The following is a 17502-nucleotide window of genomic DNA, read 5'->3' as shown; positions in this document are numbered from 1 at the left end:
CCCACTATAGGACAGTCTGAAACATACACAACCTCGCGGCAGCTTGGTTTCAACACGAGTAACTCAAGCAACGGAGACCTCACAAACAACATCCTTCACTCATGAGACTACAGCTCCCAGAGTACCTCATTCCTCAGAAACTGCTGTACCTCCTGAGATCACCCACACCACGTCACAATCTGAGGCATCTACTACCTACCCAGGGAGGCTGATTTCCACACTAGACACTCAGGGAACTGAGACATCACCAAGAGTCATCACTCAGGAATCTACCACCTTTGCAACCAGCTTAGTTTCCTCAGAGACAGCGGTCTCTCCTCAGGCTCCCACACCACACACCAAACCTGAGGCAACCACCACATTCCTGAGCAGCCCAGTTTCTGCACAAACAACTCAAGCTCCTGAGATATCTCAAACAACAGCCTACACTCGGGAATCTACAGCCTTTCCAAGCCGCTCAATTACCACAGGGAGTGCTTGTATCTCTTGGGACCTCCTACACCTCTTCCTTGACTGAGGGGCTACAACCCCCAGGGCAGCCCGATCTCAACTCATGCAACTCAAGCCCCCGAGACTTCCCAGATTACACTGCTCACTCAAAATCTGCAACCTTCTCAGTCAGCTCTGTTTCCACGAAAGAACGGCTGTACCTCCTGACACCTCCCACAGTACCATCCCAACCGAGGCATCCACAGCATCCCAAAACAGCTCCGTCTCCCAACACATGCAACTCATCCAACTGAATCCTCCATAACGGTCTTCACTCAGGAATTACCACTTCCCAAAGAAGCTCATTTTCCACAGAAACAGCTGTACCTCCCCGACACCGCCCAGCCCTCGGCCATCACTGAGGCCACTGGAACATCATCAAGCAGCCTGTTTTTCAACACAAGCAACTCAAACAACTGACATCCCGGAAATAGTCATCACCCAATCTACAACCTTCTCAAGCTCAGCATCCCCAGAAAACGTTTTCCCTCCCAACACCTCACTCTCCACAGCCCCGACGGAGGCGTCTACAACCCCCTCAAGCAGCCCAATTATGAAACCTGTAGCTCGGGACCTGAGACCGCCCAGACACCACTCTTCACTGAGGAATCTACAACCTTCCAAGCAGCTCAGTCTCCCACAGACACAGCTGTATCTGCTGAGGCTACCCTCACTTCAGCCCTCACTGGGCCTTCTACAGTCTCACCAAGAAGCCCCATTTCCCCATATTCCTCCCAAGCCCCTGACACTTGGCAAACATCAGTCTTCACTCAGGAATCCGCAACCAGCTCCAGGTTTCTCAGAAACAGCCCTGCCACCTGAGACATCCTCCACTTCAGCCCCACCCGAAGCTTCTACAGCCTCCCCAAGCCACCCCATTTCTACAGATGGAACCCAGACCACTGGGATGTCACATGCCACAGTCTTCACTCAGGAACCTACAACCTTGCCAACCAGCACAGTTTCCACAGAAACAGCTGTCATTCCTGAAACCTCCCACACCTCAGCTGTCACTGAGGAGGAGTCTACAACCTCACCATACAGCCCTCCTTCTACACAGACAGCTCAGGAACTGGGCATCCCAAGTGTAATTCACTCAGAATCTACCATCTTCACTTCTCCCTCAAGTTCAAGAGAAACAGCTGCGCCTTCTGAGACCTCCTCCACCTCACCAGTAAATGGGGCATCTACCACTTATTCCTGGTCATTGATTTCCACACATGCCCACCAACCAACAGAAACCTCTGAAACAAAGTTCACTCAGGAGTCTACAACCTTCCCAAGCAGTTCAGTTCCCACAGAAACAGCTGCTCCCCTCCTGACACCTCACCCACTATAGGACAGTCTGAAACATACACAACCTCGCTAGGCAGCTTGGTTTCAACACAGTAGCTGAAGCAACGGAGACCTCCCAAACAACATCCTTCACTCATGAGACTACAGCTCTCCAGAGTACCTCGATTTCCTCAGAAACTGCTGGACACTCCTGAGATCACCCACACCACGTCACAATCTGAGGCATCTACTACCTACCCAGGAGGCTGATTTCCACACTAGACACTCAGGGAACTGAGACATCACCAAGAGTCATCACTCAGGAATCTACCACCTTTACCTTAGTTTCCTCAGAGACAGCGGTCTCTCCTCAGGGCTCACACCACATACCAACCTGAGGCAACCACCACATTCTTGAGCAGCCCAGTTTCTGCACAAACAACTCAAGCTCCTGAGATATCTCAAACAACAGCCTACACTCGGGGAATCTACAGCCTTTCCAAGCAGCTCATTACCACAGGAGTGCTTGTATCTCTTGGGACCTCCTACACCTCTTCCTTGACTGAGGGGGCTACAACCCCCAGGGCAGCCCGATCTCCAACTCATGCAACTCAAGCCCCCAGACTTCACAGATTACACTGCTCACTCAAGAATCTACAACCTTCTCAGTCAGCTCTGTTTCCACGAAAGAAACGGCTGTAACCCTCCTGACACCCTCCCACAGTACCATCCCCAACCGAGGCATCCACAGCATCCCAAAACAGCTCCGTCTCAACACATGCAACTCATCCAACTGAATCCTCCATAACGGTCTTCACTCAGGAATCTACCACCTCCCAAAGAAGCTCACTTTCCACAGAAACAGCTGTACCCTCCCGTACCACCCACCCCGGCCATCACTGAGGCCACTGGAACATCATCAAGCAGCCTGTTTTCAACACAAGCAACTCAAACAACTGACATCCCGGGAAACAGTCATCACCCAGAAATCTACAACCTTCTCAAGCGCTCAGCATCCCCAGAAAACGTTTCCCTCCCAACACCTCACTCTCCACAGCCCCGATGGAGGCGTCTACAACCCCCCTCAAGCAGCCCAATTATGAAACCTGTAACTCAGGCAACTGAGACCGCCCAGACTCCACTCTTCACTGAGGAATCTACAACCTTCCCAAGCAGCTCAGTCTCCACAGCCACAGCTGTATCTGCTGAGGCTACCCTCACTTCAGCCCTCACTGGGCCTTCTACAGTCTTATCAAGAAGCCCCATTTCCCCCATATTCATCCCAACCCTCTGACATTTGCCAAACATCAGTCTTCACTCAGGAATCCTCAACCAGCTCAGGGTTCTCAGAAACAGCCCTGCCACCTGAGACCTCCTCCACTTCAGCCCCACCCGGCTTCTACAGCCTCCCCAAGCCACCCCATTTCTACAGATGGAACTTTGTCCACTGATACTTCCCTAATGACAGCCTTTTCTCAGGGACCTACATCTTTTCCAAGCAGTACAGCTTCATCACAAACAACTTCACCTTCTGATACCTACCTCACCACAGTCAGAACACATCATGCATCTTCACCTGTTTCACAGCCCATTTTCTACTCCACTAACTCAGCAACGAGTCCTCCCAAGCAGTCCTCACTCAACAATCCACCATCTTTCCAAGCAGTAGCACTCTAGTGGTAACTAGTCATCCCTTCCCGAGCCTCTTCCTCTACCATTATTAATGAAGAATCCCCAATCCCAAGTACGCCCATCATCAGAGCCAGCCCCAACTACTTTAATAACAGAAGGGCTTTCATTCCCTCCACACAGTTCTAACTCACCCCTGCCTCCTGCATCATCTGACAACTCCCCATCCCCAGTCTCATCTTCGTCGCCCACTTTTTTTGCAGCCCATCTTCAGCGTTCCCCAACATCAACAGGTAGCCCTGAGACCACATTTCACCTTGCTGCCTCTTTGACTTCAGCACCTCATTTCCCATTCTTGCCAGTGTCTGACTCCTCTTCATCTCAGACAGGGCCTCTTGCTTCTTCTCCTCCGTCCTCCACCTCACTTCACTCCCCTTACAGCACCATCCCTATGTTCAGCAGCAGCTCTACTGCCCACCCTCCGTTCACCAGCATACACCCTACTTCCATGAGGACTCAATACACGTCTTTGCCACCAAGTAAGTTTCATGTAGTTGATTCTGTGTTTCTCCCTCAGGTCTCAGCTCTCAATCTTCTTTTCCTATGTGGGCTCATGTTGCATGTTTTCTGACATCACAGATACCAGTGCATATTTCTCTGTTGATATGTGTTGTCTTTGGCATGGGGTTGGTAATACTGTAACAGCTCTCACTATGCATCTCGGGCTAGGTTTAATCTTGTGATCCATCTGCCTCTTCCTCTTGAGTATTGTGATTATAAGTGTAGGTTCATCATGCTTATCATTCTGTTGGTTCTTTTGATTCATAGGGTTCCTTCCTTCTTTCTTTCCTCTCTTGTGTTTCTTGTATCCTTAAACCCATTTCTGTCTCCTTTCTCCTCTAGTTTCCTGGAATAAGGCAGGAATGAAAGGTTTTTTTAAAACTTGTGCCATCATTTAGTCTTATTGCCTGTCAAGTTCAGGGCTTTGATGACACCTGGATGGGAGCAAATTTTTTTTTGTTCCCAGAGCTTTTTCAATGATCTTTTTTAATTCTGTCATTTTCCAGGCAACTGCAAGAATGGAAAGTGGAATGGAAGACAGTGTGAATGCAAGTCAGGCTACACTGGTCAGCTCTGTGACTCCATCCTGTATTCCTTCCCAGTAGGTAATGACCACTCTCTCTGTGTCTCTTGACATTTGAGGTGAGTTGGGCATTGTGGAATGATTAATCAACCATTCCCATGGCATCACTGCCGGAAGAGGTGGTAATGTCACTTTTGTTCTGGTCCTCCTGCCTCTAACTTCTGATCTACCCTCCCTGGCCCTCCTTTTTTCTATCAGGAGGTCTCTACCCTAACTCTTTGAGAATCCTTCCACCTGACTCCCTGGGTCTCCATCAGGCCATTAGCTCTCTCTGGAATTCAAAAGACAGGGGCTGGGGTGTAGGGGGATAGTTCCATCAGTAAAGTATTCACAGCGCAAATGGAGATCTGCAATTGGTTCCCCCAGAACCCATGTCGAACTCTGGACACAGTGCTGTGAACATGTAATCTTAGCCCTCAGGAGGAGACATGCAGATCCCTGAAGGTTCTCTGACCATCCAGTCTAGCCAGATTGGTGAGAGACTGTCTCAAACACTAAAGTGGAGAGAGAGAGGAAGATGAGCAACACAGATGTCTGAACTCCATACATGTGTATACACACACAAAAATTCCCAGTATATACACATACATACACATGGGTAGAGACAGAAGTCTTATCCACCCTCAGCTACTCTTGAGTTTCTATCCTCCTTTCTACTCATTCTTTCTCCTCCGTGGTACCAATAGGCAGGAACACTTACTTCCCCCAGAGACATTCCTGCAGGTCCTCAGGGTCACTGTCTCACGCACCTTGTTGCCTGGTCCCACAGAAATCCCGAATGTTATCAACGCTACAGTGACCATGATGGTAAAAAGTGACTCACCGGAACTTCACAAGTGACTTAAAGAACACATCCTCTGAGGCCTACAAGAACTTCCAAAACCTCTTCCTGAGCCAGGTAGGAGCAGTGGCACTCAGTCGAGTGAGGGGCAATGGGTGCCTATCACACTTTGTCATCTTCCGCCAGCCCTTTGCCTCCCAGAGTTCTAAGGTAGACTCCTCCCAGAGCAGCCACCCTTGAGCCCTACCCTACTCAGATCCCTTCTGCCCCTTCCCTTTCTTTTTCCTATGGGCTCCACCCACACCAGCGTGGAGCTGTCCAAAGATGGGTCATACTCCAGCTCTGAATGATCTGTTTTTTTTTTTCCAGATGGATAAAGTTTACGAGGGCGATGACCTTCCCCAGTACAAAGAAGTGATCATTAAAGAACTGCTGTGAGTGTTGAGGGCGGAGGGGACTCCTTCTTGCTCTGCTACTTCCTTCCTATCCCGAGGTTAGGCTATCAGCATCTGTCTGGGACTGGGGGACTCCTGAGAGCCCTGACTCATTCATCATTTGTTCTTCAAGGTTAGTCATTTATAATTTGCTCATTCACTCATTCATAAAATTTGCCATGCACTCATAAATTCATCGATTCATTTCTTTATCATCGCGGTTACACATTCATTCACTCATTCATCCCCAGTTTGCCCCTTCATTTGTTCATATGGTTACTCAGTTAGTTGTTCATGTAAGTTCTGTCATCATCATTCATTTGCTCATGACAGCCGTTCGTTCAGCATATGTTCATCCGTGCTTGCCTCTCTCATTTATTCATCATGCTTGTTCACTGTTTATGCTTATTCATTTTCATTATTTACCATGTTTCTTCATTCCCCATTAGTGCATTTATTCATCTACTCCTTCATCTTTATAGTCATTGATTTTTCATTTGGCAAATTTTTATTAAAAGCCAACCCTAGCTGAGTGCTACACACTTGTAATACTAGTCTTGAATGCTTAAGACAGGAGTGGTCAGAAGTTGAAGGCCAGCCTGGGCTACACAGTGAGTTCCAGGCCAACCTGGGCTATGCAAAGAAAGCCTGCTTTAACAAAAGAAGAAAACCAAAATGAACAATTGTGTTAGATGCTTGGAATACGCGGTAGCCCTGGATACAGAATGGCAGAGCACAGGGGTCCCAAGAGTGGAGAGTGCCTGGGAAAGATCCCAGAGGCAAACGTGGTCAGCTGCAGAGAATTCTTCCCAGGAGGAGGGTTCATAAGTAGGGGAGGCTAGGGAAAGAGTTGCAGTGGGGGGAGGCACTGGCGGGAGCCCAGAGCAGTGGTGGTGGTGGTGGAGGAGGAGGGAATTCTAGAAACTTGGAAGTGCACTTAATAGTGGCAGCAGAGGTGGAGAAATGACTCGTGCCAAGCAATGAGACCCGTCCATATCAGCAGCTGTCCTGCAAGGGACAGGATCTGACTTGCAGACCTGATAGCTGTGTCTGGCCGCAGGGTAGAGGAAGGTGGGCAGATGTCCACACTGGAGGTGATGGTGTCAATGACTAGAGAGGGGAATTAAGGGAGTCCCGATCTCCCCACCACACTGTGGGGATTCGTGGAGTGAATGAAGGGAGAGTTTAGGAAATAACGGATTTCTGAGCTGCTGAGGAACAGGGTGCCTGGACTTGGATGAGGAGTACGAAGGCTGCTGGCTTCTGCTGGCAGGGACCATGACAGATGACTTCCTTTGTCCCAAAATTGTTCCCTGCAGCAGTATCACCGGCCAATTTAGTGAGAGAGGCTTCAAGGGTAGAGTCCCACTTTTTAATAGGAACTCATGATTTCGTCCTTCTCATCTCCTCTTTCTTTCCTCCCCCTCCCCCTTCACTGCATCTCCCTCCTCTTCTCCCCCTCCTCCCTCCTTCAAGCACTGAGATTGTAGACATTAGCCACCACATTCAACTGCTTTTAATTTCTGGAAACTCTGCCATTTTGCTTTCCTCCATTTTCCATTGCCAGCGACACATCTTCACTCAAGAGTCCCTATATTTTGGGTTTTTTAAAAATTACATTATTGTGTGTGTTATGTGTGCAACAAATGTGTGCTTGTACCACTGCACACACATGGAGGAATGGAGGTCACAGGATAACTGGCAGGAGTTGTATCTCTCCTTCTGCCATTGGATCCCAGAACTGAACTCAAGTCAGGAGGCTTGGCTGCAAGTGCCTCTACCCACAGAGCCACCTTGATGATCCAACCCCTCTATTTTCAGAGATAAACTTCATCCGTTAGCTTTTGTGAGAAACACTGAGATTTGCTGATCTTGAATTGTCTTACTCACCTAGCTCTTTGGAATTTATTAGCTGCCCGAGGGTGGGGGCCCTCATTTCTTCTCTTTTGTTCCTTTTCTTTTCCTTTCCCTCTTCCCTTCCTTCCTCCCCCACCCCCCTCCATCCTTTTGCTTCTTTTGGATTTTTGTAGCCCAGGTTGGCCTTGAACCTATGACCCTCCTACCCCAGCCTTGCAGGTGTACATCATCACACCCGCAGGAACCCTCTTCTCTCCAACCCATGGGCCACCTGGTTTCCTTGCCTCCTATCTTGCTGCTTTCGTCTTCCTTGCTGGGTGTTGGTGCTGTGGAGGAGACGCTGAAGTCTTTCCTGCTTGCAGCAACGGCAGCATCGTGGTGGAAAGTGATGTCATCCTAGAAGCAAACTACACCCCAGAGTATCAGACACTGTTCAGAAACCTCACGAAGATTGTGAAGGACAAGATCATAAAGGAGACCAGAACATATGAAACTGACATGTCCCTTTGTCAAAGTAAGCCCTTCTGAAACTCCTTGACACTGGTGGGAAGGAAGTCTGGGTGTTCCTGGGATTTTTGTTTTTTACTCTTTGGGGGCCCACCACCCAGACGCCAGCTTTTCTAACTTAAATTATTCCCTTTCTCTTTAACTACATTTTGCCTCTGGGCTTTTGCCTTTCTTTATTTTCTTCCTTACTTTGTGGCTGGCTGTTGGCCAGCCCCTGGCATCCCTCCTCTTCTCTTTTTCTCACTCTTCTCTTGAGCCTAGATTTCTCCTCCTGTTTATCCTCTCTGCCTGCCAGCCCCGCCTACCCTTGCTCCTGCCTTGCTATTGGCTGTTCAGCTCTTTATTAGACCAATCAGGTGTTTTAGACAGGCAAAGAATCACAGCTTCACAGAGTTAAACAAATGCAACATAAGAGAATACAACACATCTTTGCATCATTAAACAAATGTTTCACAGCATAAACTAATGTAACACATCTTCAATTAATATCCCACAACACCTGGGTCTTCACGTCTCTCTCTCTCTCTCCCTCATTTGGAATAGCAGAGTCCCCACCATAGAGATCTAGAAATCAGCCCTGTGTGTTAGCTCACACCTGTAATCTCAGCAGTAAGGAAGCTAAGGCAGAGGATTGTCATGGATTCAGAGCTGGTCTGGGCTCCACAGTGAACTCCAGGCTTATAGTCCTTTTCAACAAAAGGCAGGGGATGCTGGAGAGATGGCTTAGAAGTTGAGAACACTTGCTGCTCTTGCAGAGGACCTGAGTTCAGTTCTCAAAGCTGCCTGTAACTCCAGCTCCAGAAGATCCAATACCTTCTTACCCTTTTCTGGTCTCCACAGCCATCCCTACACACATGTGAAAACACACACACACACATACACACACACACTCTCTCTCTCTCTCACACACACACATACACACACACACACTCTCTCTCTCACACACCCACAGAGAGGTAAAAATGAAATAAAAAAATAAATCTTAAGGGGTTGGGGATATAGTTCAGTAGTAGGTAGTAATGCTTGCCTAGCAAGTGCAAAGCCCTTAGCTCTGAAAAAACAAAACAACAGAAAAGAAACCCCAACAAAAACAAAACAAAAAACAAGATAACAGGCACAGACCGCCACAGTAGTGGTGGCACACGCCTTTAATCCCAGGCAGGTGGATCTCCATGAGTTTGAGGCCAGCCTGGTCTACACATTGAGTTTAAGGACAGCCAGGTCTGTTACATAGAGAAATCCTGTCTTAGAAAACAACAAATAAAAATATAAACAAATTTTAATAAGCAAATTATTAATAAAGAAATCTTTTGGAAAATCCACAACAAAACAAAGCCATCCCTAGTGCCTCCCTGACTCCATCCTGCTCCCTGCCACCCTGATATGATCCTCAGGGCATGGTGGTAGCAGGGAGCACCTCCCATCAGGGGAAGGAGGCTGAAGCTGTCGCCTCCATGTCCATGTGTGAGCCTGCTCACAGGATATGGCTGTCTATCTGGAGCTCTCACATTGGTTCAGTGTGGACCGCTAATACAGAAGGGGGAAGTTGAGGGAGATGTGGGGAGGAAGGACGAGGGGAAGCAGATGAAGGGAGGGGGAAGGAGGGAAAAGGGAGAGAAGTAGTAGGAGGAGGGGAGTGGCGGGGGGTGGGGGTGGGGTGGAGGGGAGGAGAAAGGGGAGGAGCCCTGGTGGGAGAAGGGGAGGGGCCTAGTGGGAGAAGGGGAGGGGCTTGGGTGGGGGAAGGGGAAGAGCCTGGGTGGGGAGAAGGAGGCCTGACTGTTGACAAAGAGGCAGAAAGAAGTTTGTGTGGTTTTCACTGTGTTTTTCTGTTCCCTTTATCGTGGGCAGACTCCAAACTGTGCTACAATGGTAACTTCACCACTGTGGGTGTGGAGACTCCTAAAGTTCAGCTTCAACCCTGCCGGTGAGCAGCCCCTTGGAGCTATGGGCCGGAGCGGGTGGAGTGCGGATGGTAAACAGGGACCCAGGGAGAGTTCTAGCCCTGCTGTACTGACTCTAGCTGTCCTTCCTCACCCTGTAGATCTTTGCATCCAGAAGGCTGCCGAGGACTTTGGCAGATACTTCTACCCGGAGCTTGTGGAGGGGAAGGTTGACCTGCGTGAACAATTGCACTCAGGGGACAAAGTCACAACTCAACTGCAACCTGGGCCAGTGCCAGCTGCTACGCTCAGGGCCCCATTGTGTGTGAGTGCCTACCTCCTTCCCCCTGATGGGAGGTGCTCCCTGCTACACCTTGCCCTGAGGATCATATACCATTCTGCACCCCCCTCCAGTGCCTGAGTAACTAGGTGCGTGGATGACACCTACCACCCCCCAGTGCCTGAGTAACTAGGTGGGTGGATGACGTGGGTAAATAACAAAGCAACTGTATCTAGCAATGGAGATGCTTGGAAGGCACCTCTGCTGTCTTCTACACCTCTCCCCCTCTACAGGGATCTTCCCGCACCCTCGGTCATCATGAGAGTGATGGGTGGCCATGTGTTCTTAGATTCCGGCATTCTCCAGTGCAGCCAGGGCTTTTTTCTGAGAAGATTCAAGTTATTTGTCCGTCTCCTTGCGACCCAGTCACATCCTCTATTCCTTCTTCCCTCCTTTCCCTTCTTTATTTCCTTCCTTCCCTCCCCCTTTTCTTCATTTCTTTCTCAGACTGGGTCTCGGTAGTCCAGGTTGGACTGGAACTCACTGTGTAGCCCAAGCTGCCTCCATTTTGAACAAATCTTCCCTCCACAACCTCCCCGAGTTCTGGGATTCTGGACCTGAGCTATCATGCCTAGCTCCGTCATTAATTTCTGTTGTGACATTTCAGCCGTGAACACTTCTAGCTGCAACCTGGGCGTACTAGTTTCCATGATCATAAATTAATGTACAAAATAGTAAGCATGATAAGAGGTCCTTTCGGGTGCCAGCTGCTTTGAGATTAGATATGCAAGCAAGGGCATAGCTAGGACAAAAACACTCAGGTTCCTGGAGTCCCTCTGAGGTCTGGCATACTGAGCTCCCCCTCTCCCACACTTTACAGACTCAGGGACCCTGGCTTCCCCAGACACACATACATCCCTACCTTTAGGAGAGGTCCCTGGGCTTTAGGTATTTAATTTCCCCTCAGGAGACCTGATATAAGGGGCCTAGCCTGAGCCTCTGTGTGTGTGTGTCTCTTCAGGTGCCCGAACACAGACACCCACTGGTACTGGGGGAAGACCTGCACGTCTAGAACCAGCAAGAGACTTGTGTATGGACTCGTGGGCACCGGGCTGGCAGTGCTGCTGGTTCTAGTGGTCTTGGCTGTCTTCCTTAGTCGAGCCCAGAAAAAACAACACAGGTGAGAGCTCATGAGCCCAGCCACCATGGTCCCAGAGAGAGGGACCAATTGGGGAGTGAGGACACTTCCCCCCCCAGAAGTCACTGTTAATGCTCTGCAATTCTTCGGTTCCCAGTCTTGCGGTGAAGAAGTTGGCTGAAGCCAAACAGGGTGTCTAGCCCCACCCACCGCTGCACATCACCAGTGGCAGCTTTTGTTTTTTAAATCTGATAGGGTAGGGTAGTCACTTTGAGTGAGAAATGGAAACAGAAACTTAAGCACCGAAATTAGATGATACAATAAAATTGTATTTTATTATCTAGGCTGCCTTAGAGAGTGAGTAATGAGGGGGGGCTGGGACTGAGCCAGACAGGGTGAGATGCACATTTGAAGAACTGTCAAGAGACAGGCACTAGAACATCTGGGCTAGAAGTGAGCAGAAGGGATTATTGCAATGCTCCTATTTCATACCTGAGGAGCCTGAGGGATGTTGAGGGAGCCGGGTCTCTGCCTGTGGAGACAGAGAGACCAGAGTGAGTCTAGTTGTCAACCCCCATGGCCATTACTTTAGTCATCGCTTCCCATGACGTTACTTTGAAGGGAAGAGATGCTATCGCCCCTTCAGGGTCAGGGTCTGCCATGGCCCCTCCTACTCCTCTAATATGAAGCCTCTCACTCATGACACTGCTGTCTGCAGGGCAAAATACGACCCATCTCAAGCATGGCGGAGAGAAGCCCTCCCTGGAACCTTCCAGAGCACAGGTGTCTGGGAAGGTAACTGTTCTTGGGGGAAAGGTGAAAGCGGGAAAGCTACAGTGGCTATGGGGGTAGGACACGAGTCCTGCTATGCTGTGACCCGATGATAGCTCTTGTCACCTGTGCCCCTGCATCTCAGTGCACCCACCCCCTGCCCTTCTGTGGTCCCTTGGTTCCTTGTCCCCTTCTCCTTCCCTGGCATCATCAGGCTTCGCACTGGCCTCGTCGCGTTTTTGTTTTAAGCTACATTTATTTAGTAGGCACTTGTGTGTGATGCTATGAGGGCAGAGATCAGAGGAAGCTGTGGAGAGCCAGTTCTTCCCTTCCACAGTGAGTCCCTGCATGGGACTCTGGTCACCTTACCCATCTCACTAGCCTGACCTCTGGTCCTTTTTCAGCTTCTCCCCCATCAAATTCCCAGGGCCTCTGTGGAGTAATTCCCTCCCCCTCCACATTTCTATATACATCACACCACTGTCTGGTAGGATCCACTCCCAGCCACCTATCCCAGACCCAAACTTACTGCTTCTATAACCTATGATCCCTCCCCTCTCCAGGGACCTCCACTTTGTCCTTAATCTTCCCTGATTCCTGAGCAACTCAGGGGCCCCTGTGCTGTGTCTGCCAGCTCTGTCCATGCTACCTAACTTCTTCTCTAATCTGTATGGCTGCCTCTGCCCAATTCCTCCCCGGAGCAGGCTTAGACTTCCCACCTTCCCAGCGCACATTTGGGGAGTTGTGCTAGCATGCACTCGTGTGCAGAGGTCAGTCTCGGGTGTTGATCCCTAGAAGCTGTACAGTTGTTTTGGAGGACAAGTCTTTCATAGGAACTTGGGACTCATGGATTGGGTCAGACTGGCTGGCTAGAGTCACAGGGATCCGCCAGTCTGTTTCCCTGGCACTGGGGTCGTGAGCGAGTATCAGCTGTGCTTAGCTTTTCATGTGCAATTCTGGGGATCAAACTCAGGTCCCAAGTATTTTTGAGGCAAGCATTTTACCAACCGATTCATCACATCAGTTACCCCCACAGCTGTTTGCTGTCACTGTGTAGTCCAGGGTGATCTCAAGCAAGCCACAGTGTAGCATAGGTTGGCCTTGAATTTAGAGATTCTCCTAATTTAGCCTCTCGAGTGTTGGGATTACATGTGTGCACCGCCACACCCACAGTTCCTGCTTCCTCGGTTTTATTTTTATGAATCCTTATGTGCCTCCCTTTTCCTAGTGATTCAGGGTAGACTCAGAGTCATCTCATGCCCGTGAGACAAGGGTGTCAGGTACACAGCCACTCTCTGAAGTGCCAGCACATAGCAGTGCACAGGTTATAACCATAGCACCTGGCCAGGAATAACCCAGACTGAGCTTCGGGTCACTGAAGGCTTCCAGTTTAAGTTTGAGTCTCCAAGCAGTGACTCAGAGGTCAGCTTCTGTTCCTGAATATATAGAGTGAGGCCCTTCTCAGGCATGAGTCCACACTCCTGTAATCCCAGCATTAGGGAGGTGGGCGAAGAAGCATCAAAATTTCAAGATCATTTTATGCTACATAGCAAGTTTGAGACTAACTGGTCTATGTGCCCTCCCCCCCCCTAAAAGAAACGATGGCTTTGGAAGGCTTTGATCAAGAGCTGGGTGTGTAGTGTTGCGTATTTGTTTATTTATCTGGTGCAGGGTCTAACTATGTAGCCCAGGCTAGCTTTGAACCCATGTGTCAGCCAAGTCTCTGAGCTGACAGGTATATAAATCACCAAGTCCACAGATGAGTTTTAAGTGGGTCACTCAGATGGGTCTGAGGGGGACAGTATGGGAGACAAGGACAAGGAGTTAGGATGAGTAGGCTCAGGAGATGAGAAATAGATGGGCAACCAGACGAGGCTGGGGAGCTGGGGTTGCTGGCAGGCTGAGGAGGGGATTGTGTAGGACAGAGCATCTGAGGCTGATCTTAGGAGTACGGGGCGGCTGCTGCGTTGGGCATCCAAGAGAGAAGCCTGTGGGGCACACTGACGCCCTGGAAGGGGAGGGCTCTTGGACCTCAAGGTAGCACCAGGAGTGGGCAAAGGGAGGGTTGGCAATTACAGAGGGAAAGGGGGCAGGCCTCCTAGGACCCCTTAGAAGTGCAGCCATTGCAGGAAGCACCCTAAGACGTCCACTGGGGAATGGCCAAGATGATAAGGGAAACAACTACAACTACAAACAAAACAGTGGAGTCCAGGAAGACAAGAAGAGCTGCAGGATTCAGGAAGAGGAAGTAGCTATTGCTGATGAATAACAGGGCCACAGTAACAATTTCCCGAAAACCTGGGTTGTCTGCGTGTTTACACAGTTGCTAAGGGCTGGCAGGTGAGGGGCGGTATATGACTCAATGACTCAAGAGGCTGCTAGCTGTCTATTCCCATCTGTTCCTCACACCGATGGCAATGACTCCCCCATGGGTATGACCTGTGACCCATGATACATAGGTCACAAGTGGGTAGGAAGGCTATTCTCTCTCTCTGGTGTCCCTGCATCACCCCAGAGCAGCTTCCAGGCTCAAGTCAAGTCCACTAAGACTCCATCATGGATTAGAAAAGCAGTTAACTTCGTTTTCCTGGAGCCCGCACCCTACGCCATACACACTCCACCTGCCCATGGCTGCCCCGGCCTCCTCCAGGGAAACCCTTCTTACACCATACCTTTCCCTGCAGACCGGGATCTGAAAGAGGACAAATTTGGCCTGGAGAAAGGGTACAGACACTTCCAGCCAAACCTGCAGCATGTGGACCCCAATACTAAGGTGACATGGCTAAGAGATTCCCCACCTTGGGGCTGCCCACTCTTCTACTCCGGGTTTCCCTACCCTGTTCCCCACCCCCACTCCTCCTATCCCTACTTGATTGCATCTGTCTCTCCCATCCCCCAGCTCAACTTTCAGAGGCCCAAGGCGGTGAAATCAGAAGCTCCCTGAGAACAACAGTGTCTACCCATCATGCCCCATCCAGATTTAGACACAGGTATTCCTGGCTGGTTAAGACGAAGCTGACACCAGGTCCCAAAGCTTTGAGTGTCTAATCTAAGGTGACCAGAGTTGGTCCATAGGTCATTGCCAGAAGACTGGAGCAAAGAGCCAGGCGCCACCTCCTCCTCAGCGTCACCTCCATGTTCGGAAGCCCAAGGTCTCTGAACACTCTTGGCATCTTTATCTTTGTGTAGGTTCCACCCTGCTCTGGAATTTCCCTATCAATAAAGCTCTTCAGTGCAGAACCTTAAGTTTTCCTCTCTTCCTGATGTGTGTGCTGGGGGAGGAGGGGGACGGGCCGGCAGGGTGGCCTGGTGGGTTGCATCTGGAAGTAATGGAGGGAAATGTCTTAAGCCCTTCTCTGGGCAGAACAACCTTCCCAGGGGTTAAACATTCCCATCCCAGTGTCTGGAGCACTTACCTCTTCCAGCTGGAGCAGGGCAGGCCCACCTCTGCCAGAAGACACTGAGGACGGACAGACCCAAGGCCAGACCTTAGGGACAGAGAGCAACAGGTGGGAACCTCCAGAAGGCTGAGGACTAAGCACTTGGTTCCATGTCCTTCAAGGCGGACAAGACCACTCCAGGTGGCCATAGTGATGGCGAGAGGGCCTTGCTGACCTCTGCACTCACACATTTAAGAGTTCCCGATGGACAGGGGGAGAGCACTGAAAGAGACTACTGGAAGGAGTGGGGGCATTTCACTGTCAGATAAAACCCTGGCACAAGGGAATTTAATCCCCCAGGTATCCACAAGGATGACCCAGCTAAGATTCCTAGCAATAGTGGTTACGTAGCCCCAACTGGTCCTCCCCTGTGACCAGATTGGTGCCTAGCCCAATTGTCATCAGAGAGCTGTCATCCAGCAACTAATGAAAGCAGACGCAGACGCACAGCCAAACATTAGGCAGAGCTCGGGAACCCTGCAGAAGAGGGGGAGAAAGATTGTAGGAGCCAGAGGGGTCACAGCCACCACAAGAAAACTCACAGAATCAAGTAACTGGGCTCATAGGGGCTCACGGAGAGTGAACCAGCAACCAGGGAGCCTGCACGGGACTGACCTAGGCCCTCTGCATATATGTTACAGTTGTGGCTTGGTCCTTTTGTGGGACTCCTAATAGTGGTAGCAGAGGCTGTCTTTGACTGTTTTGCTGGTTTTGGGACCCTACTCCTCATACTGGGTGGCCTTGCCCAGCCTTAATACATGGGGAGGTGCTTAGTCTTACTGCAACTTGATATGCTGTGCTGTTTTGATACTCATGGGAGACCTGCCCTTTCCTAATGGGGGAGTGGGTTGGGGGTTGGGAAGAGAGGGGACTAAGCAAGGGGGACTGGAAGGAGAGGAAGGAGGGAAATCTGTGGCCAGGATGTTAAATATGTATATACATATTCCTGATCATCTCAGGGATATACATATTCCTGATCATCTCAGGGTGTCATAACTTAAACCCCATGTCCTTCTGGGGTGCCTATAGGACAGAAAGAGGGTCAGCTTGAGGGATGTTCTGTAGATATTCTCTCTGTGGAAGGGCCAAGAGCACCACCCTTCTGCTGGGGTGATAAATCTCATTACCTACCTGAACACCTATACACTTGTCTGGCTGGGAATGGGGACCGCTCCCTTTGCTCTTTGGCCCAGAGTGGCCAGCCCCCACCCTTCATCATATGGGAAGCTGCCAGATTGACTCCTATTCACACTAACCCCCTGGCACTCTCAGTATCTCAGAGGTCAAAGGTCTCTTGGCCTTTTTTATTTCTGGGGTTCCGTGGCTCACATTCATTTTGCCAGCAGTCAGGAGGACTACCTGCCCTGTGCGCGATGTCGGGGAAGATGAGAAAAACTGTGGCGCTCTGCCTGCTGGCTCTCATCCTCCACTTCCAGCCCCAGTCCACTGCTGCTGAGGAGGGTAAGTAGCTTCCCAGTCCCACTGCCCCTTCCCTACAAGCCTGCATCTGTGAGCTGCCAGGCTCCGTGCAGAGCTCCCTTTGCCTTCCACGGCAGCTGAGACATCTTCCACTCTCTCGGCTCTCAGCTTTAGACTTCCCCTGAATATCTTTCCTTCCCTAAAGCTCATTTGGGGAAGGACCAGTTTCCTCTCTGGGCTGCCAGCACTAGCGGGAGTGCAGGAACAGGTGTCAGTTGACCCGGCTGCTTGGATTAAGCAGAATCATCCCTTTGAAGAGGGGTAGACACCCAGCCATGTTAAACAGAGCCCGTGTTTAGTGTTTATCTTCGGAGTGTCCCTGTCAGACTCTCTTATCCCCCGTCTCTATGCCGATTGCCCCCAAGGTCTTTGTGAGTGAGGAGAGGGTGTGAAGATAG

The 17502-nt window shown here is 50.2% G+C and overlaps 1 protein-coding gene across 1 annotated transcript; it reads left to right on the top strand.

Annotated features, from left to right (window-relative positions):
- Positions 1–1001: 1001 nt before the first annotated feature.
- Positions 1002–15431, top strand: LOC127215276 (mucin-12-like; the record flags this gene model as incomplete). The annotated part of the gene is given in 13 exon segments (XM_051175650.1): positions 1002–1140; positions 3779–3932; positions 4461–4559; positions 5307–5347; positions 5349–5435; positions 5688–5752; positions 7972–8123; positions 9965–10040; positions 10172–10321; positions 11298–11456; positions 12133–12209; positions 14870–14958; positions 15085–15431. Coding segments are annotated over 13 exon segments (1333 nt in total), but the record flags the coding sequence as incomplete, so codon positions are not given.
- Between the last annotated feature and the right edge of the window lie 2071 nt (positions 15432–17502).

This window comes from Phodopus roborovskii, unplaced genomic scaffold (genome assembly GCF_943737965.1).
Source record: "Phodopus roborovskii unplaced genomic scaffold, PHOROB, whole genome shotgun sequence".
In the NCBI taxonomy this organism is placed as follows: Eukaryota; Metazoa; Chordata; class Mammalia; order Rodentia; family Cricetidae; genus Phodopus; species Phodopus roborovskii.
The sequence above is the reverse complement of the archived record's forward strand: the minus strand, read 5'-3'. Positions and strand labels throughout refer to the sequence as shown.